The sequence below is a fragment of the Ammodytes marinus genome (assembly GCF_949987685.1).
Source record: "Ammodytes marinus genome assembly, chromosome: 1".
Classification (NCBI taxonomy): domain Eukaryota; kingdom Metazoa; phylum Chordata; class Actinopteri; order Uranoscopiformes; family Ammodytidae; genus Ammodytes; species Ammodytes marinus.
The window spans coordinates 3,413,051-3,434,630 of NC_137230.1; the positions used below are offsets into that span (position 1 = coordinate 3,413,051).

The 21,580-nt window shown below is 41.1% G+C and overlaps 1 protein-coding gene across 3 annotated transcripts in view; it reads right to left on the reverse strand.

The window, feature by feature from the left end:
- Positions 1-21,580, reverse strand: part of il16 (interleukin 16) — a 51,105-nt gene that overhangs the window by 23,735 nt on the left and 5,790 nt on the right. For all 3 annotated transcript variants that reach the window (XM_080034347.1, XM_080034348.1, XM_080034346.1), the window contains exons 2-12: positions 16,592-16,850; positions 15,983-16,274; positions 13,558-13,697; positions 12,915-13,035; positions 9,477-9,620; positions 9,113-9,218; positions 6,572-6,717; positions 3,800-3,910; positions 1,827-1,941; positions 1,150-1,223; positions 313-547 (exon numbers count right to left, since the gene is read on the reverse strand). In XM_080034347.1, coding sequence (XP_079890473.1) covers positions 313-547; positions 1,150-1,223; positions 1,827-1,941; positions 3,800-3,910; positions 6,572-6,717; positions 9,113-9,218; positions 9,477-9,620; positions 12,915-13,035; positions 13,558-13,697; positions 15,983-16,274; positions 16,592-16,850 — 1,743 coding nt within the window. The remainder of the gene's footprint in view (positions 1-312; positions 548-1,149; positions 1,224-1,826; positions 1,942-3,799; positions 3,911-6,571; positions 6,718-9,112; positions 9,219-9,476; positions 9,621-12,914; positions 13,036-13,557; positions 13,698-15,982; positions 16,275-16,591; positions 16,851-21,580) is intronic.

Below are 21,580 nucleotides of genomic sequence, written 5' to 3' on the forward strand. Positions count from 1 at the left end.
AACCTGTCAGTTAGATTCAGGGGGATCTGGGGGTGTGGCTTATCACAGGCTGAGGTAGTGCTTAGTTAGGTTGGTAATACAGAGGGCTTGGTTTCTCCCCTTATGACTTCACAAGGGGAGAAACATTTGACTGGGGTTCTTGAACACAGGTTTTCAGAAAGGTGAAGATAAAGAGAGAGGGTTGTTTTCTCTCATAGTGTGGGAGTCTCTATTCACACCGGGGACCCATATTAATGTTGATAAACCATGAAAAAGTCTATTTGCATAAAAGGTGAGTTTTAAATAACTCCAGTGTCAGCGTGTGAGGCTGACCTTTTTGTAGTATGATCTCCATCATGACGCGGTCTCTGGCCTTAGTGAGCTGACCCTGGGTCAGTGTGTTGTTCAGGTAGTTGTATTCTCCCATGTCCACGCTGACCCGGGCCATGCCGCTGGAGGAGCTAAGGGAGCGGGAGCGGCACAGCTGAGCCAGCTGGGTCTGACCACACAGAGCCCCCACACGCAGGCTGGTCCGCACCGCCAGCGTCAGCACACCCTTCTTCATTTGCTGCATGAATGAATGACATTTAAAATAAATTAACCCTGCGCTCCAATATCCACACTTCCATAATATTTAGTTTGCAAGAAAAAGATGGAGGATGCCCCAAAACATGCACGTCAAGTGCAGTATGCCAAAACTACCCGGATGCCCTTATACATCCAATTACATTTTGAAGTATGGAAACCAGCATACTAAAGAATGGAGTAGGGCCCGACCGATATTGATTTTCAGGAGGGAAACCACTGATAAGCGACTTTGTGTAGGTCTGACATGCCCGCAAAGTTTTTTCAACTGTTGCATGATGGGATAAAAATATTAATGCCAAAGCATTTGCTATTGCAATCATTTTCTGGGTGAGACAGTTTTTTGTCCATGACTGTATATCTTTAAATAAAAATCTTGGCCTTTTCCACTTAACTTGTATATTCTATCATCGTATATTTGAGGTGAACGTTGCAGACTCTTTCAGTCAGTAAGTTAGCGTAGCCAAATTGTTCCTCCCTGCAGTATTAGATCAATAAAATCCGGTTGAGTTGCTTTGTTTTGATCCTGATAACCCCTTAGCTGAGAAGAATACTGCTGTGAGGACCCTCGTTGAGTTGACATACTTTGAACTTGTGCAGGGCTTGATCGTGAGTTAACCCGTGTAGAGACTCTGCATTCAGCTCAAGGATCTCATCACCTGGCCAGACACAGGTGACACAATGTACACATTTACACATCATGAAATAATAATAGTTATTAGACACAATACAGTCCAAACTGAAGAACTCATATGGCAGAATGTTTGAGGTTCACACTAACTCACATCTAAATGACTGGAATGAACTGTATGAACTAAACTGGTGACAGTGTGATGTCTTCTATCTGGAGTAATTCAAAAGGATTTGACATTGCTCTGGTGAGCGCCATTTAATCATTTTAACTTTTTGCAAAATCATTCAAAATCTGGGTTATACTTTACAATAAGGGTACATTAGATAACTTTTAGTTCATGCTGCACAACCATTAACTAGCTCTATGTTTAGTTAATGCTTAACTAAGCATTGATTATCCAAGCACAGTTAATGGTTAACCAATCAATAACTAACCATTAATAACTAAGTATTAACACAGTTTGTTAATGGTTACCCTTATTGTAAAGTGTTTCCATAAATTGTAAGGAATATGATGATGTACATTTAAAAATGATTCAATGAATTTCTTATGCATGACTTCAAAACTACTTTATTTAGTCATTGTGTTCAGTCTGGGTGCACATTGGATGCCGTTATGAAAGCCTTACCCTCCTGCAGCCTTCCGTCAGCAGCGGCTGCTCCTCCAGGGAAAATGCTCTTGACATAGATTCCCATGGGTCCAAACATGCTGTCCCTGCCTCCCACTATACTGAAGCCTAGACCCTGGGAACAGCAGCAGAAATGGAGCATAGCATTAGTTCAGGTAGGATACGGAGTCAAGCCGGCTGTCAAACTCTGCACGTCAGCTGACAGCCAGCTTCCGCTTCTAGCATCCCATTGGCCATCCACTCAAAGTGGCGCCTTATTTAAGCTGCTCTAGCCTGCCTACTGGTGCTGCTTCCTCTGCAAGCTCTTGCTACCCACCTCCACCACACTACCTCCTTGTTTACTGTATTTGTCTATCAATGTCATTTCTGTTGTCATTGACGCTTGCTATGTTCTGAACCCTAGGGGGTCCTTGCTGCAGATCTCCACACCTTTTGGAATTCCATGTAGCTCATGGAGGACAGAGGGATGGCTCTCTCTGCCTTAATCCTTCAACGTGTGCGCGTGGAGGGTGTGGAGATCCCAGATCAGAACCATACTGCCAAACATAATTACTGCAAAGTATTCTGCTAATTGAAATTAACTTCTATTTTGACAAAAGTATTCGTGACTGAACTAGGATTCAGACAGCTTAGCACTGGATAACAGCTTCAAACAACAATGGAAGTAAAAGAACAGTTGAACAAGTTGGCAGTGTGGCAAGTGACTATAACATAAGTGAGGCTAATGTCAGAGTTAAAGGAATACTTCACCCATACAGAACCAGCGTTCTATCATTATAAAATCACTATTATAATATAATGAATGAGGTTTTTCTTCCCTCAGTCTTTCCTTGGCCCAGCTGTCCTGTTAATCCTAACCCTACATTTCCCCATGCGTGATGTCACACATGGGAAAATGTAGGGTTAGACAGTGACACCATAAACACTCTTTCTGCCTTTTCTCAGGCTAGGATGAACCGATTTCGAAAATGTTTGCACATTTATACTACATAGGATCTCAGAGTTCAATACACCTTCATGCTTCCACCGGTGAAGTAGGTCTATAATGATGGTGGAAAACCTATGGATGCAGTTCAAATGTGGAAGAAGCTAGCAAGTGGATGTGGAGTCAACATTCTCTGTCAAAAGTGAGACAGTGAAGCAAAAGCTTAACAGTTAGAGTAAGTAGTGTAGTCGACGTAATACATTTTATATACTATCTATGCGTAATACCCAGAAGTTATGCCTCGTTTCCACCGAGTAGAGCGGGTCGGGTCGGAGCGGTTCGATCCGGTTATTTTGGCTTTCCATTGGCAAAAAGTTGGGTAGGGTACGGATATAAGCGTGCCTAACCGCTCTAAGCCGCTCCTATTTTCGGTACTCCTCCGTTGGGGTACCAGCCGCCCGAAAGGGTGCAGAAAAGGCGGAGCTACACACTGTTGTGCGTTTATTGGTCGAACAAATCATTTCCGCCGTGTGTAGTCACCTCGGCAAGAGTGAAGAGAGTCTTGTGTTTTGGCAAAAAATGTGAGCACAGTTTATTGTGTGGGGTTTTTCCTCGTCATTAAATTAATCAGTGGGATAGTCTACACTGTGTAGCCTACCACTGTTACAATGTCACGTAGCTGCCGCAGCCAGCGATGTTCGCTCACTGTCTCTGTCGGTTTGCACCGAGCCGTCTCTGTGCATTTACCGGCGTAATACGCTCACAACAACATGAGGGGAATAAATAAAGAAGCAGCCGGTTTGGCCATGCAAAAACGAGAGACCGCTGGCTTGACCACAGTTGTTCCACAGCCCGATAGTCTGACCCATATTCTGGCGCCGGCTATCTCAGTCCAGCCTAAAGGTAAGGGTAGGGTCGGCGGTGGAAACACCACCGAGATTCTTAAAAGCGAGCTGTCCTGCTCTGAGCCGCTCCGACCCGACCCGCTCTACTCGGTGGAAACGAGGCATTAGTATGGTCTACTTAGAGTGGTGTGTATGGTTCCTACCTTTCCATGACCCTTCATCAGCACAATGTTACAGATGATGAAGGCTTGCACGTTGCTGCAGGAGTGAACCAGCTGGGCAGAGCTGAGAGAGCGGGAGGGACGAGGCACAGGCTGGAGAGGGATACACACACACACACACACACACACACACACACACACACACACACACACACAAACACACACACACACACACTGTGGGAATTATTTCACAATTAAATTAAATGTTTCCCCTATGTAACAGTAGGGGAGAACGGGGTAATTTGTCACACGGGTTGGTTATCGTTATATCTCGGAATCAGAAGACGCTGTCTATGAAATTTTGGTATGTAAATATCCAGAATTGGGATCAGAGGTCACCTACATAGTCTTCCTTGGAGTTAGACTGCTGAATTTGAGGTGAGACGACTGTTTGTGTTTTTCATGTCAAATTGAAAATATTTAGCTCCTCAGTATTTTTCTTCTAGGCTTTTACACAATGGGTTTTTAACAAAACACTTGTTACCCATACAAAGTGTGACGGGTAAACTATATTTTAGATTGTGGTTAGCAAGCTAATTAGTTGTCAGATGGTTGAAATTGTCAAGCTGTATCCTCACTGACACCCCAGAGAAGGAAAGAATAGAGCAGGAAAAGGCAGCTAGCATGTAAAAGAAAAAATGGCAACAAAATCAAAACAACCCAGTGCATCCCAAACTAGACCAGCTGCCAAGGCCGTAAGTTATGTAGGCCTATTTGTCAACTTGACAATGCAATTAAACTTTCAAATTTAGTTCTACTTTCTTGCCTTCTTTTTAAGATTATTGCCATTAAGATAACATTGTGACAAACAACCCCATAGTGTTTGACAACCGACCCCTTGATGGGGTTGGTTGTCACAATGTGTAAGGGTGTCTTTGATGATTAATTTCTTCTTTATTACAATAAGATAGAAAAAGTGAGGGGTACATATTTCAAGCCAACACCTTAAGCTTCAATTTAATGTAGGAATGACTATTGAAAGATGTTTAGGTGATAAGCAATTCTCACTAGAGTAAAAAGTGTGCCTACTTACCCCGTTCTCCCCTATGTATTAACATTTTATTGATGACATGCTCAAACAGATCATTCAGTAATTCAATATTTAATAAATAATTATTTCTTAAACATGTAATTCAAAAGAAACAAAAAAAAAACACCCTTCTTTTCAGTTAAAACAAGGCCTGGGCATCTAAAAATATTTTCTAATACTATTTGAAATAGGGCTGGGTGTTGGCAAGGACTTCACGACACACATCAGACAGATGTGCATGGTTCCACAATAAGAAGAAAACTCAGTCAACATGGCTTTCATGGGAGGGTTGCAGAAGAAGCCTCTGCTCTCAAAAAAGAACACAACTGCTTGTCACAACTTTGCCAGAGAGCACCTGGAGATACCTGAAGTCATCTGGAAGTCTATTTTGTGGACAGATTAGTCCATAATAAAAAATGTTGGTCATAACCAAAACCGACATGTTTGGGCAAAAAAGCAATTGTGTCTACCACCAAAAGAACCATCTCCCAAGTGAAGAATGGAGGTGTCAAATTGTCTGCAAATCTCCAAATGTAATGTTTGGGTTGGCCTTTACCAGAAAAATCACTTTTCTTGTGGTGCTTGTGGATATTTTTGAAGGAAGTCCTCTAGGCAGATGTTCAGTCACTCTTAAGGCTCTCTATTTGTAGATGATTTCCCTCACGGTGGACCGATGGAGCTCAAACTTTTTTTTAATGAATGTATAGCTGTCCCCAGACAAATGTGCAACATCACAAATGTATTCCTGAGATCCTATGAGATGTTCTTTCCCTTTTGGCATGTTGACCTGTATGGGTTCACTTTGGTGAGCCTAAACTGACCTGGTTTTATCTCCGTTTTATCTAGTGCCGCCCAATTTCTGCCCTAAAGATCTCTTATTACATTGGTCCATTTCATCACTCAATTTGGGCCACCTGATTGTGTTTACCTGCTCGATTTAAGCAATGCAGCTCAGGGTTCACAAACTTTTGCACATACAATAGTTGGCAAATAATTTGTTTTATCTGTTTTAACAATCGATTTCCAGAAAAGAAAAATGTTGAATTGATAAACAAACATCTGTTATTTCATATAAAAATACTGGTATTGATAAAAGAGCAGCAAGAACCATATCATGAAATCATTTGCATTATTTTTTTTAAATAGCCCCCTAGACACATAATACAACGCGGAGCTGTTCCTTTTCTGAGCCCTAAAAAAAAACGTTGCCAAGCTGGTCGTCAAGTTAGGTAACAACTTCACTGAACTCAAGTCTGTCCACATCAGGTCTGTTGCACACCTTGGCCGCGTTTCCCAGATTCTTTGGAGATAAGAGCCTCTTTGGAGCGCTCTTAAGAACGCTGTGAAAGAAGAATGCGTTTCCCAGATTCGTTTTTAGCGAAAGTAGCTCTTTCACTAAGATGGAACTGTAAGATGGAGCTGACCCACTCTTACACCCGTATCTTAGCGTTCCTTCTTAGCCGAACCCTTCTTTCGAGCCTTTTTTGGTCCCATAGAACGATCGAATCTGGGAAACGCGGCCATTGTCTTATTTCTATTTTTTTTGGTTCTTGTTGCTGTTATTGCCTGTATGTTTTACCAGACACACTCTACATTTGTGTTTCCCTTGTCCTTGTTTAATGTTGTTAGTTTTGTGCACACACTTGTTGTGTCTTGTATATTATCACCAAAAGAAAATACAAATAGATGAATGTGTTATTTAAAGTAGTGTGTTGATCAATCACCTGTGTGGTGGTGTGAGGACACTCCAGCTGCTGCGACAGAGACTTCCTGTTTCTATAGAAGCCGTTGCCATGGTGATGACTGCTATACAGCTCTGGGCTCTTCAAGATGATGCTGTCCAGATCCCCAATCCAGTAAGGGTGAACACCTATACAGTATATACACACACCATGTCATCCCAAAATCAACATTAGCTTCAAATGACTTTCCCTTTAACATTCTTGTACTAAAATTCTTCTACTGTTGAACAGTTTAATACGTTGCTGAAGACTCACTTTTGTTGCATTGGCCTTTAACACAAGTTGAGACTTTGACACTCCTAACTTTTTTCCATATACTGTATCTTATATGTTGTTTTGTAATGTATCTTGCACAGCACTTTGGTCAACTGATTTTTAAATGTGCTATAGAAATAATTTCGACTTTGACTTTTATTCTAAGGTTCTTCTAAATTCTAAGGTACTGTAGAAAAAAAGATCCAAAAGCAGCATTTAGAACATGGCCCTTCTCTGGTCCTGTTTAGTTACACACAGAGGGACCAGCAACACAGACAAAGCTAGACTACCTAATATAATGCATCACCACACCTGTGATTTATTTACTACTTCACTTAAGGCTTGACACAGCAGGCAAAAACATTACTTATTTCAAGCACTGCTACATTTTGAGATTTGTGGCATCGTCGCTTTCATAACATGTCTTCTTTCATAACTGGTATGATTAAAGCTGGGGTGGAGGATTTGGGGAGAAAATGGCAGTTGGGATAGAGATTCGAATCCAAATACCTCAACCGCTCCACTTGTTCTCTTTGGTCCCTGCCCTATGGTCCCTCCCTGACACGCTCTAGTCTACACCAACAAAGTCTTGCAAAAGTGAATGGACAGTCCCAACAGCCAATAAGAACAGAGAATCGGAGCCTCGCTCTGATTGGTCAAAGTGTACAGCTCATGTTAATTTTGACCAATCAGAAATCACATAACCCAGCTTTAAGGTGGTAAGGTATTTACTTTTATAAATAAATGATGTAAGGTAGAATGTTGGTAGGGTATATTTATTTAACATAATTGTATAAAATCATCTTTAATGGTCATTATCTTAAGATAAGTTGTTTCATTAACTGAACCAAAATTCTCAAGTTCTAAAGCACAATCATACTTAGTGTTGCTACTATTAAAGATCACGTACTATTTATTACTATAATGTGGCAGATTCATACATATGAGGGTCTGAATATGTATTCATTTTTTATTTTAGTTTTATTACGCAACATGTTGTCATTACATGATGTGTTGTTACAGGCTACATTGTGCATATCATTTATGGTTTGAGATATAATGCCTGCTTGTAAACTAGCTGTTGTAGCTGACATTGTACTATGTTCCTGCGTTCCAATCCCCATACTTCCATACTATTTAGTATGCCAAAAAAAGATTTAGGATGTCCCAATACATGCACGTCAATTGTAGTATGCTGAAAATACATAGTTGCCCCATTCACTCCAATAGCATTTTGGAGTATTCATCTTCATTCTTGAAATTTCTCAACATAATATAAGAAAATCTTCCTTATTTGATTTTTTTTCTCTCCTGAGGCCCTAAAACTCTTCTGTACTTTAGTATGTAGTGTAGTAAAAAGAAAAAGTATGTGATTGGGAACGCAGGGTATATTTCCAATGCTCCCATCTGTACAGTTCAATCTCACAGCGGTGAAACTGTAAGCGCAGCACTTCCCACAATTAGGAGCCCATTTCCCATAAGTGGTGCAGATTGCCGGTGCTAAAAGCATGTTGCTTCATGACCCTACACATCCTCTGAAGATAATAAACATATTATCCTATCACCCCCTCTCTCCTTTGCCTTAGTTTTCTTCTGAACACAATAGCAGCGTCCTCCTGTATGTGCAGCTTTCTACCCACATGCCAGGTGAAATGCAGTAGTATGAACGCTTCTCACTGGATGATAGATCACTGGTAATGTTGCTATTTAAGGTCACATATTATGCACATTTTCAGGTTCCAAAATTGTAATTTTGGTTTCTTCTAGAAACGGTTTTCATGGCAAAGTGTCCATAAACAAACTTTTATATTTCTCACAGTGCCATTGAACCTCCTCTTTTCAGCCTCTGTCTGAAACACCCCATTTTAGCTCCTATCTCTTTAAGCCCCGCCTTCCCAAAAAGTCCAGTCTGCTCTGATTGGCCCTGAATCTAACTAGCAGTGGGAATCTAACTGCCATTTAGATTTAGGGGTATCTGGGGGTGTGGTTAAATCAGGTGGGGTTGGTGCTTAGTTGTGTTGGTAATGAGGGGGGAGGGGGGGGCGTGACTTATCTCTCCTCTTATGACATCATAAGTGCAGATCTGACTGGATTTTTTTTTACACAGGTTTTGTGAAAGGTGGAGATAAAAAAGAGAGAGGCTTGTTTTTCTTATATTCTGCTAGTGTGTTGTCATACTGAAGACCCATATTAATCTTGAAAAACCATTAAAGAAGTGCATTTTGCATAATAGGTGAACTTCTAATTTGGAGGCTGAATGATACACACTTGTTGAATTGGAGCGTGTCATATTGCTGGACATCTGTCCTTCTGGTCTCAGATCAGTGTTCTCCGTTTCCCAGCAGCTCTCCTCATTCACCTCTGGGATGGGTAACTACACACACACACACACACACACACACACACACACACACACACACACACACACACACACACACACACACACACACACACACACACACACACACACACACACACACACAGATGTACGTCAAAGAGACTCAGAAAGATACCTGCGTGGGTTTTTCCCCCCCTACCAATTTCAGTGTGAGATCTTAGAATGATTTTAGACTGACATACTTCTAAATATAATAGTGGATCAGACTACACTTTGAGAGAAAGATTGGTTTACCTTGAGGTTGTTGTTGTTGGCCATAAGTTCTTCATCTGTGTATCCAGGCAAAGATAGAGGGTCAGATGGGGAAATGAGAGCCAGATGCTGGGGGCTTGTAGTCAGACTATGGAAATGCAGAGTGTTCTCACATGTGGTAGTGTCCTAAAATACACAGCACACCAACAGAGAGACACATTTCAATTGTGGAGGCACATCAATGGTTGAATTGACCTTTACAGTAACCTTCACTTCAGCCAAACCTTATTTATTCGTTCCATCTACATGAGTGCAGTTCATTTTTGGGCTATGTAACTTCTTCCTTTAGGGGATAAAATATTTTTTTCATAGGGTTAGGGTTAGAGCTATTTTAAGCATGGTGTTTTTTTTAATGGCTAGGTAAAGCAGAGTGCATTCATACAAAGGTATTGATCAGTCTAAAGTCAAAGTCGCTTTATTTTCAATCTTTACAATACGTGCCAGAAATGCAGAGGAATCGAAATTTCGTTTCTCTCCGACCCACGGTGCAATAAGAACAAAAGGATAAAATAAGATATAGTCTAGGACCTGGGAAAGTTTAGTATGCACTTCATTTAGCGGAAATCTCAACTGTTATAGAATAATATGACCCCAGTGAACAACGTGGGATGTGTGACAAAATCTCAATCCAGGACGAAAGTCCTGAAAATGACCACAACAGGTTACACTAGTATCACACTACGTGGTGAATGGGACTTTTTTTTTTCTTTTGCAGCAGGACCCAGCTGCTTTTAGCTAAAAGGGCTACACATTAGCTCAACATGCTTTCACCTCATGGTGAACAGCAGGGGGGCCCAGCTCAGGCCTAAACTGGATGTAAGTCACCCCTCTCTTTGCAGTTTTGAATCTGGTGACAAAGACCCCAGGTGTCACCTGACTGGCCAGAGAGGTCGCTGGACACCTCCTCCTACCCTGTGGGTCACCTGCCCACAGGAGGCTTAACCTTTTCTGAGACGTACAGTATAAATAAGCCATTTACAGCGTTATTCTGCCTCTTTGATCGTGAATTAGTTTGCAACACATTGAGGATGCTCTGGTTTTGGAGCAACAAAGGACTCTCCCTCCTTTGTTAACAAAAGGATGTTTTTCTTATTTATCAGCTGGCCGCGGTCAAAATCTGATTGACTGACTTTGTTAAAAGGCTTCAGTGAAGCAAAGCGAGAAACACCGGCACTTTTTTTCTTTTAAACTGTGATCACAAGGAGAGCAGGCGACCCACGCTTTCTTTTCCTCAAAACGTCGTCTACTATTCTGATTCACCCTGATCCCGCCGAGGTCGCGGACTCAGAATTCTCTCTTTAGCTGGCAAGCACCGAGACCAACCGGACTTTAATTCATCTTTTTCTTTGTTCCTGATCGTGGAATCGCCCACCGGGAATCATAAAAGGACGAGACTTGAGTCGCTGGAGCGGCTTCGAGTAAGAGAATGGCTTAGATTATCTTGGCAGATAGGTTAGATAGATGTACTCTAAAGTGATCACTAAACTGTTTGATTTTTAATGTTTGATACTGTGCTTTTCATGCTTTCTTTTCCTCAACGGAAAAGTGCTTTTGGGTTTCATTATTCTCCTGCTGGGGAATAGGTTACTGTTGGTACCTTTGTTAACACCCCTCCGCTCCTCTCTCCCTCTCTCTGTGTGCTAATGCGCTCACTATCTCTTTCTCTTTTTCTCACACACTCACGTTACGTTCGATTCCACTCCCGTAGTGTTAACGTATACACGAGTGTTGACTTGATTGTAAAGTTAAAGATCGCGTGGAATTCAAGCTTCCCGCATTTTGGTTTTATGATTTATTGTTTCACAAGATTGTCCGCCATTTTGGTAGTTCTCTAAAACTTCCCACAACTTCCCTTTGTTGCACGCACGCACACACACACACACACACACACACACACACACACACACACACACACACACACTGACCCCTGTTTGTACACATGTTTGTGTACAGAGGTAAATTTTTCTAGACGTTTCTTCTTTTTTTTACTTGTGATAGTTGTTTCTCTGCTGGTATATTTGGATTATGTTACCTTAAATTCATTGTTGTTAAAATAAACTTGCCCTTTTATTGTAACTAGAAGTGTCTGTCAGTCATTTGTGTGGATATTTTATGGTATGTCAACCTCTAATACGTCAAGAATTCATTAACCTTCAGTAGGCCTATTGTGGTTATATTATCAGATTTGTAAGCTCAATAATAATTGATTTATTATTAGATTTTATAGAGTGATAATTAAACTAGGTTTTATTAATATTGATTTATTTTAACTGATCACTAGACTTAATCAACATTCATTTTAAACCATTGATAAAACGAGACATTTTTGCTATTTTGCACTCCTAAGTGGAGAGCTGGTGCCCCGAACTTGAACTTTAATAAATTATTAAGGTATTATTAATCTTCAGATAATTTCTAATAGCAAAATTAATCTGAACCACTTGTGACCGCTACATAAATGTTGCCCCAATGTGAGAAATTACTACACTTTATAGATATCCTCATACTTTTTTACCAAATTAATCTTCATATTAAGAGAAATACTTTTTGTATTACACTTTGTCTAAAAAATGTAATACAATATGCAAATGAGGCAATATGTCATTAAATACGCATAGCCTACATATAAACCCTTTAGTAGAAGTCCTGGATACGATTTGTATGCGCTTCATTAAGCGAAGAATATCTCAACTGTTATAGACTAATATGACCCCATTGAACAACATGGGATGTGTGAGAAAATCTCTATCCGGGACGAAAGTCCTGAAAATGACCACAACAGGTTACACTAGTATCACACTATGTGGTGAATGGGACTTTTTTTTTCCTTTATAGATATCCTAGCAAAATTAATCTGAACCACTTGTGACCGCTACATAAATGTTGCCCCAATGTGAGAAATGACTACACTTTATAGATATCCTCATATGTTTTTACCAGATGAATCTTCATATTATGAGAAATACTATTTGTATTACACTTAGTCTAAAGCATTTAATAAAATATGCAAATTAGGCAATATGTCATTGACCAAGTCAAGAAGATCTACCTACTATAAAAATGGAAAACATATATTTATTTAAACATATATTGATCATTCTTTATATGTGCAATATAAGTTGATGTACCTTGCATAACTGCATGAACCCATATTGCCAGGCCCGCCTCAACCTGCCATTAGGCCCTGGGGCTCAGAGGTTGCGTAGGCTCCCTGAGTGGCCGTCATACAACACAAAATGTGCAATATTTGTTTTGATTAATAAACAAATCATTTTAAGGTAATACAGTATTTCTCATGGGAATTCGGGAGACTGTGGTGGGGACTCAGGACCTTCTAGGGGGGTCCAGGGGCACGCCCTTTTTTTGGCATACTAAATAGTAGGGAAGTATGGGAATTGGAACGGTGTCAGCTGCTATTACCTCACTGCTACAGGCCTTGATGTGAACGCTCCTCACTCTCTCCCCCGCCATCCACGCACTGCCCTGTGGAAACTGACGGTTTAAGGGTGCCAGCTTGTCTGCACTCGGGAAGCTGCAGCCTCTGAAAACACACACACACACACACACACACACACACACACACACACACACACACACACACAGACACACACACAGCAGACACAGCTGAAAACCTATGTCTGAAAGTCTTCAGGCACAAAACCTGTGTGACTCATTCAAATTGTCATAATGGTACTAGAGTTAAACAAATATCCCTGTCTATCAGTCTTTCTTTGTGTCCACACTATCTTAAGGTAAAGTATATTTAGTTTTGAAACTTAAAGGTAAGTTTTCAGCGCTGAATTATCAGAGTTCTTTTTATAACCAGTAGCCTATACCTCTATTGAGCACTGTTTTAACAAGTGGATGTGTTTGTAACATGCATCCACATTGGTAACACAGTTCCTGAATAACTCAAACCAGCCTAGCCTATAAAAACACACACATCAAACCATAGCCTTAAACATTCAACATATTTGTGATTATTTTCTGTGCACATTCTTTAATCGATTAAATCTATTTTATTCCATAATAAAGCGCAGCATTGGTACGGTGTTTTTCTTACCTGTGTATTTTTCCTACATTCCTTCCTGGCTCCACATTACTGTCTTTGTCCTCTGTCAGGATGCCATTATCAACCGTGTGTGCTCCACATATTTCCTCAGCGGGGCTTGTGGCTACACACATCCTCCAGATACTATTCTCCTACAACGTCACACACACACACACACACACACATACATACATACATACATACATACAGTACATACAAGTTAGGTGAGAAGAGTAATCAATGTTTCACTGGCTCCTTTATGCGACCAGATTATTCAATTATATAATACATTCAGATTCTTAATTGTATTATTATTATTATTATTATTATTATTATTATTATTATTATTATTATTATTATTATTATTATTATTATTATTATTATTATTATTATTATTATTATTATTATTATTATTATTAATATTTTTTTTTTCTTTTGCCTTCCATATCTCTTCCAGGGCTCTTTCAAATGATGATGACAGAATGAATGTTGGTCCCGGTCACGCCCATGCCTCTAAGTCGACGAGTTGACAATTTTTCAATAAATTGGCAATTACTTTACTGAACTGAAACTGAAGGCAATAACGATGCATTACATTTCCACATTCTACATTAGCTGGCCTTTATATAAGAACGCTGCCTCTACATCCCTAAAGCATGCGTTCCTGTAAACAGCAATATTAAACACGTAACTGTGGCATTGCTCCAAGATTCCTTCAGAGTGCATTATATCTCCAGACGTACATAGACATCCCAACATGCCCAAATGCCAGGAGATTTGAAAACATTCTCATTTACTCAGACACTTGGGGCCAATGCTCTTTAGCATTGTGGTTCTATCTGTTTGCACTTCCATTGTAAACTTGGGATTCAGTGTTTCTTTACTACTCCACCAAAAAAAGACTTAAACAAAAAACTGCATGGGCGCTAGGGGTGTCCTAACCACAATGTCCCCATACTCATTTAGCATGTAACCCACCTTTATACTATCATAGTGACTGATGAGACTAAAATGGTGATGTATGCATCAGAAGATACCAATCTTTCACAAAACTCAACACTGATGTCATTTTAGTTGGGAAGCAGAGAATAAATGCCATGACATACCACAGTTTCACTTTTTAAAGAAAGAGTGAGTATTCATTGTGAGTCATAGGAGTGCAATGCTAAATCAGTGGGCTATTCCTTTAAGTCAATTTGACATTTTTGACTGAATAATATTTAGAAATTAGCGTTTTTGTTTGTATATCCCAAGACGTAACATGTCAACAACGTGCTGCTAACACGTTTCTGTTGGTTTCTGAATGAGCTAAAAGGCTTATCGGATTTTTATTTTGGAAAAAGTAGCTTAAAACATGTGTTGCAAAAAATATTGCAAACATAGCTAAGATCTTACAATTAGCATAAGTGTATTCGTGTCCACAAATACATAAAACTATTATAAAGTATCTAACCTGTGGGTACAACAAGAGACATACAGTAGGTATCGTTTGAACTAGTGTGCAGCATCTCTACTCTGTGATGATGACAGTGACAGTCAGACGGTATTTGACATTGGCGGAATGTGCTGAGAAGCCCCGGCAGTAGAAAACAGAACAAACCCTGTCTTTGTGTGAATGCTTGACATTCAGGCCAGCCACAGCACTGAATCCACCAACACACCAACACAGGGCATGTGATTATCATTACATTTCAAAACAAGAGACACTCCCCACAGTAGCACAAGGTTAGCACGTTGATACCGTGTTATGGCGCTGGATAGAAGAACCAACACTCTATTTCTACATAGCTTTCAGTCAAAACATTGCAATTGTTTAATATACCGTATGAGTTTTTTTGTAAAGCATGGAACACAATGTTAAACTGTGGATGTAGCATTTGACTTTCATGCGAATGTCACAACCATGACACATCCATGTCACAGATCTCTACAGATAACGATCTACCCTGCTGCGATGCATGACACGACACCGTTAACAATGCAATGAGTACACATTTTCATTAACCAGGGACTTTCCTCCAGCAAAGAAGAACGCTAATGCTACTCATTCCATGTCAACCCTGAGCTGTTTGCAGGTGAGCTTTTTGATACCTCCCTAAACTTCATTCAACTATTCAACATCTACCTTCAAGCCAGGCTGCAATTCATCTTAACAAAGCCAAAACATTCAAACCAACGTGATGGATGGTAAGAGAGATGAGGCAAGATTCCCACGTTTACAGTTTGCGCGTGTTCACGTTACAGGACAACTCAAGACAGTTGTATGACTGAAAGTTGGTCACATGGTTAAAAAGACCGGTGTATTGACAACAACACTTTCCATTCAATAGTTTTACACTTAAAATCTACACTTTGCTTGCTTTGTCTACTTGTAATGTAGAAGAGTGAAGAAACACATTTTCATGCATCATTGTAGAAGAACTCCCTGCATTCGTACCTTGATGCTGAATGCCCTCCTTATGCCCCTTTTACTCTCCCTGAGTGTGGCAGTCTGATGGCCTTGGTAATCTGCCCCAGTGCTGCCCCCTGCTCTTGTCTCCAGGGCAGATAGATGGCTGGTCCTCCACTGGCTGTTCTCTGGATCTCCGTTCTGTGTTGTCGGATCCCCAGTGGTCGCGTCTGTCTTCCATTCCGGACCCCATGTCCTGCCCCCGTCTGACACTTTCCCATCATGCCTCTCTTCTGGATAGTCATCATTGGTCTTAGAGTGGTGACACAGTATCAGGGACCTGGACAGAGTCAGTTACGGCCAATAAAAAACCTAAATAGCAATCCTTTTGCAATACTTTAAAAATTCTGGAGTGACGCATCCATAAAAGCAGTGATGTGAAAGTGCATGCTTTATATCCGAAGTGAAATAAAAAGTATACTCAAGCTATCATCTCTTGGTGTCACAAGGCAGAACTCAATCAAAAATATGTAGCATATTCTATCTACGCCATGAAATCAATTCAGTAAGATCTAGAGAAGGACACATGCCATTTTTGCAGCTCTGAAATGGTAAGTCACCCTAACTTGAGCCTCTCTTAGCACTGCACTAAGGTACCTGGAGAGCATAGCCAGCTTCTTGGAGCGGTGGTGGTTGCTGCTGCTGGTTGAGTTGTTGTTGTTGCTGTGGTTTTTGCCCTGGTCCCTGCGTCTCCTTTCCATCCTCCTAGCAGCCGCCGTGCTGGCTGTCCTCCTCTGGTGGGAGTATCTCTGAGGCATGGCCGTCAGCGTGTGTGTGTGCGTTGTGTGCAACAGAAGCTCAGGAACCAGCACACTCCTCCCAGCAGCCGGCCCCAGGCCTAATGGAGAGGGACGCTCTGGAGGGCAATTAGAAAATGCAGTTAGGACGGTCTGACTGCATCCGTTTGCTTATAAGAGTTCTGAGAAAATGACTGACGCAATTGTAGAGGCTAGCCGAGAGAAAAAAAAGGAAAAAAAGAAAGCCTGCTATTCTTTCCCTGTTTTGAAAATAAATGGTGTGGTTTTTTTCTCAGTCCTCATGACTGCAGCTTAATCAGACTTCAGTTGAGATACACTTATTTATACCACACACAGACACACACACACACACACACACACACACACACACACACACACGCACGCACGCACGCACACACACACACACACAGACAGACAGACAAGCACACACACACACACACAGACAAGATCAGAAATGACTGAAGTACACAGAACATGGACACAAAAATACTAGAAACTGTAAAGTACAGATTCACTCCCAGGTCAATTCATGTTTTAATGTACATACAATCTATACTTAGTGAGAACAGATAATGGTGGTGTAATGGACTGGAGTGAAAGATGGTGTGTACACTACACCACTTGACACTCCAGAGAGGACTGTAGGATGATCTTCAAATGCATTATACATTGTAATGTACATGGCCTGTCATGTTAGAACACTTAGGGAAATAATGTGTAGAAGCTCTTTAAGGTGAGACACAGCAAGCAAACATATTGTCTTTTCAAGCACTGGTCAATTTAGAGATGTTTGCTTCCATAACATACATGTATTCTTTCATACTAGGCCTTGTTTAAGAAAATCCTTTAATCTTTGTAAAATATTTACATTAAATAAACTTTAAATTAGTCATTTGGATTTGTCTAGCTCTTATAGCATTACAGTTTATGAGATATATATCAATGGCACAATTTACCCCAATGTATTCTCTCCAAAGGCACAACTTACCCTGCACCGGGGGCAAGTTGTACCACGTGACCACTTTTTTCCGAAAGCTATATTTCTTAAACAGTTTATTTCAGATCCAAAGTTTTTGTTGCAAGGGATGCACAACATCCTGAAATATATGCACATATTTTAGTTGGAGACATTATTGTCAAGGCCTAACTTTAAAGTCACTTTCAGTAAAAATTGGCTCAACTCACCCCACTCTCCCCTACTGTGTGTATTTATTAAAAAAAAGACATGTAAAGTCGAGATTTGTGAGATTAAGAGGGGCTGCTAAGCAGAATGTTTACAGATCCTCATGGGTTTAAAATAGGGCTGTCAAAATTAACACGTTAACGCAGGGTGATTAATTTCTGGAATTAACGCATGTGCAGAATGATCCGCCCCATGCATCCCACCGGCTCTGTACTACAGTCACTCTAACTTTATGGCTGACCCAGGATCAGTAGCTGTGCGCAGCCAAACATAGCAGCACGTTAGCCCTTGCCGTGTTTTAAACTGCTAACGGCCACGTCTTTGTCGCGGGCATAGATAGTATATAAAATCAACTGCCGCGGGTGACAGTTGATGTCGGAAGCAACAGAAGGAGAAACATTGTCCGCTGTGTTCAGAGCCCGCAAGGACACAAACGTCTGCAGTTTTCAGAGGTGTGTGTGAGTAGACATCAACATAACGTCGGCTTCCTGGCACAAATGAACAGTCCCCTAGGACGTGGTCGCGCTTACAAACACACACACACACACACACACACACACACACACACACACACACACACACACACACACACACACACACACACACACACACACACCGCGGACTGTAATCAAGTTGTATTCAAGAATGCACAACCTATAGATTCACCAAATAAATGCCATTATATAGCCTATATTTGCCCAAAGACATAGTAAAGAGACAGACCAATTGAATTATGGTGTGGTAGGTATATATTTTAGTTTGATTTAAATTTATTTTCAGTATTAAAACCATCATTTTTTAATTGAAATGCTTTAATGATCCTTTGCAGGAAATTACAGTGTCACATAAACAGCGTCTGGACAGACATAACAAGCACACATTCCCTCATAGCTAAAATACTTAAAAGATAAAAAACAATAAATACAATAATAAATACTAAAAAGTACAAAGTTATATTTGTGCATTATAAAATCGAATGGCAGCTGGTATGCAGGACTTCCTATAGCGCTCTGTTTTGCACATTGGTGCAATTAGTCTGTGACTGAAGGTACTGCTCTTGATGACCTTCAGGGCGTGGAGTGGATGAGTGGGGTTGGTCATCATTGAACCCAGTTTGTTCAGGATTCTGGCCTCTGCCACCTGCTGGACTTTGAGCTGCTCAGCCCCGACCACTGAGCTGGCCTTCCTAATCAGCTTGTCCAGCCTGTTTTTGTCCGCTTTGCGGGCACCTTCTCCCCAGCAAGCCACAGCAAAAAACAGAGCACTGGCCACCACTGAGTGGTAGACAGTGCACAATAGGGGTTGGCAGATATTGAATGACCTTAGTCTCCTCAAGAAGTAGAGTCGACTTTGTTTATTTGGATTTTCAATTAATAAAAATACTAATTTTAAATGTACATATCCATCTTCTGTCCTTTATCTTTCCGTTCATACAACAATATACAGAGAAAATTCGAATTTTTCGGGCATATTTCGAATGGTAAAATTAATCGTGATTAATCCACAGAATCCTGTGATTAATCTGATTAAAAATGTGTTTGACAGCCCTAGTTTAAAACCTTATACATTGGTTTAAACAGACTCCTTCAATAGCAATTTGGGCACAGGGTTAGCTAACCCACCAGCTGAAATTTGATCCAGAGTGACTCAACCTTCCAGATCTTCAGTTCCATTGCAGGCTCCTGACTGCCCTACTGGAACTAACTTCCGGGCCTTGTCAGGGCCAGGAGCCTTGTCATAGAGATGTATTGATATCAAGTCCTGCCCATTCTTATGCCTCTGCTCCCACCAACACACCAAAGTACTGCACTCCTTCTGGAAAAACTCTATCATGGTCTTGGGGAACCATACTGAAGAATATTTTGCCATAGAGACAAAGGAGTGACATCATCCAGAAGTGCTCAGTGGTTGAGCTCTCCTCCTTTGGAATCCCCTATGAATCTGCCAAGCCACGTTCCTCCTCCTCCAGAGGACCTTGATGCTTCTCCACAGCCACTGCAAGAGTCTGGGGCACCTCTTGTAGACAACACATGACACTCCGATGGGGCCACGTGCTGAGCTAGTTCTGGCAGCTCTGACAACCTCTTTGAAAGACCTTGACCTCCTGACCTTCTGCATGGAGCTTCCTTGCCCTGTTACTTTATTTGTTGCTAAGGTATTTGTCAACGTCCTTTGCAATGCAGGCAAGTTGGCTAATTCGTCTTTGCCCATGTGTCTTCTTGGAGAATCGGAGGAGTTTGTAATGAAAGCTAAAGGCCTGGTTTCCCTCGCCCTGCCTCTCCTTCTATGCCAAACAGCTTGATGATGTTACTGAGCTCTGCTAGCCTGGTCTTGGCCTCCTTACTTTGCCTGCTACTACTGCTCTCTAAGCAGTCTAAGCTCCTTGCCATAGCTGGATGATCATAACCTTTTAGTGACAAGGCGGATGAAGAGGACTTTGTCTGAAGCTTCTGGTCAGCACCGCCCCAGTTGTAGTCTAATGAACTTGATCCACATCCTTGTTGAGTGTAAGCAGCTCTTTATCCTTGCTGGCATGAGGCCAATTAACCTGGCGAATTTCTGACTGCCTGAGTAGGCCTGGCTAGGGCTTATGGAGTGTGGAGAGTGTGGGCACTGTGTGGGCTGACCCTGGGTCTGTCTGGCTCCTCCTGTATTGGGCCTGTGTGTTGCACCTCAGGCTTTCTGTCAAGCATCTCATTTTGGATATGCTGTTTTTTGCAGGCCTTGCCACGTACGCAAGCTGTGCTCGTAGTTGTTATTTCATTAGCTTGGGTGTAACTCTGCAGGGCACTTGTCTGTTATATCAATTTAATATAACTATTTAAAGGCACACTGTGCAACATTTTAATGAAAAGAAAATTATAGTCAGACAAAAATGGGGGGTAACACCAACACACATTCTGAACATGACTGGGGGCGGGGCGGATGCACCATTCCACCTTCCACTTTCCAAGGTCGAATCACGATGTAATTTTTATCGATTTCCAACTTACATAAAGATTGTGACATCCCTAGTAACCAGATAATAAGGAAAGGACCCAAGATACTGGCCAAATAAACAACTCAAGTTGTTATAAAGGCCAAGTTCCAGTGAAGTGAGAATGGAAGAAAAAGGCTTTCTTCTTTGGTAAATCAGTGGCTCTGATCCTGGAAGAGTGTTTGCAATTATGGAACATTAGTCTGATTGTTGTGTTGTTGGCCAGATAGACAGGAAGCCGAGACATGGATCTCTATGATGGGGGCTTGTAAGCCCATAGACTCCATCTCTCCTTCTCTTTTCATAGGCATACACACTCTCCAGCTGGTTCTATGCCAGGACAGGGAACACAGTAGTAGGACAGAAATCCATCCCAGCTGCTGTGCCTGGACCAACTATTCAAACATCATATTAATGAGCGGTGGGTGATAAAAATGCAAATGTACATTAGGTTGATGCCAGGTCATATATTCAACACCATAACATCAATGTCCAATCTGTTCTTTAGTTTGACATACCGTGGAGCTGGACTGTCACAGTTTGTAAGTACGTTCCGGCAGTCAAATTCTCTCAAAACGAGGCATAAGAGTAACAGGTCTATTGTAAGTGTATATGATAAATGTGTATTATAAGGTGTATTGTTATGGAGAGCATGTGCTTTGAGATGT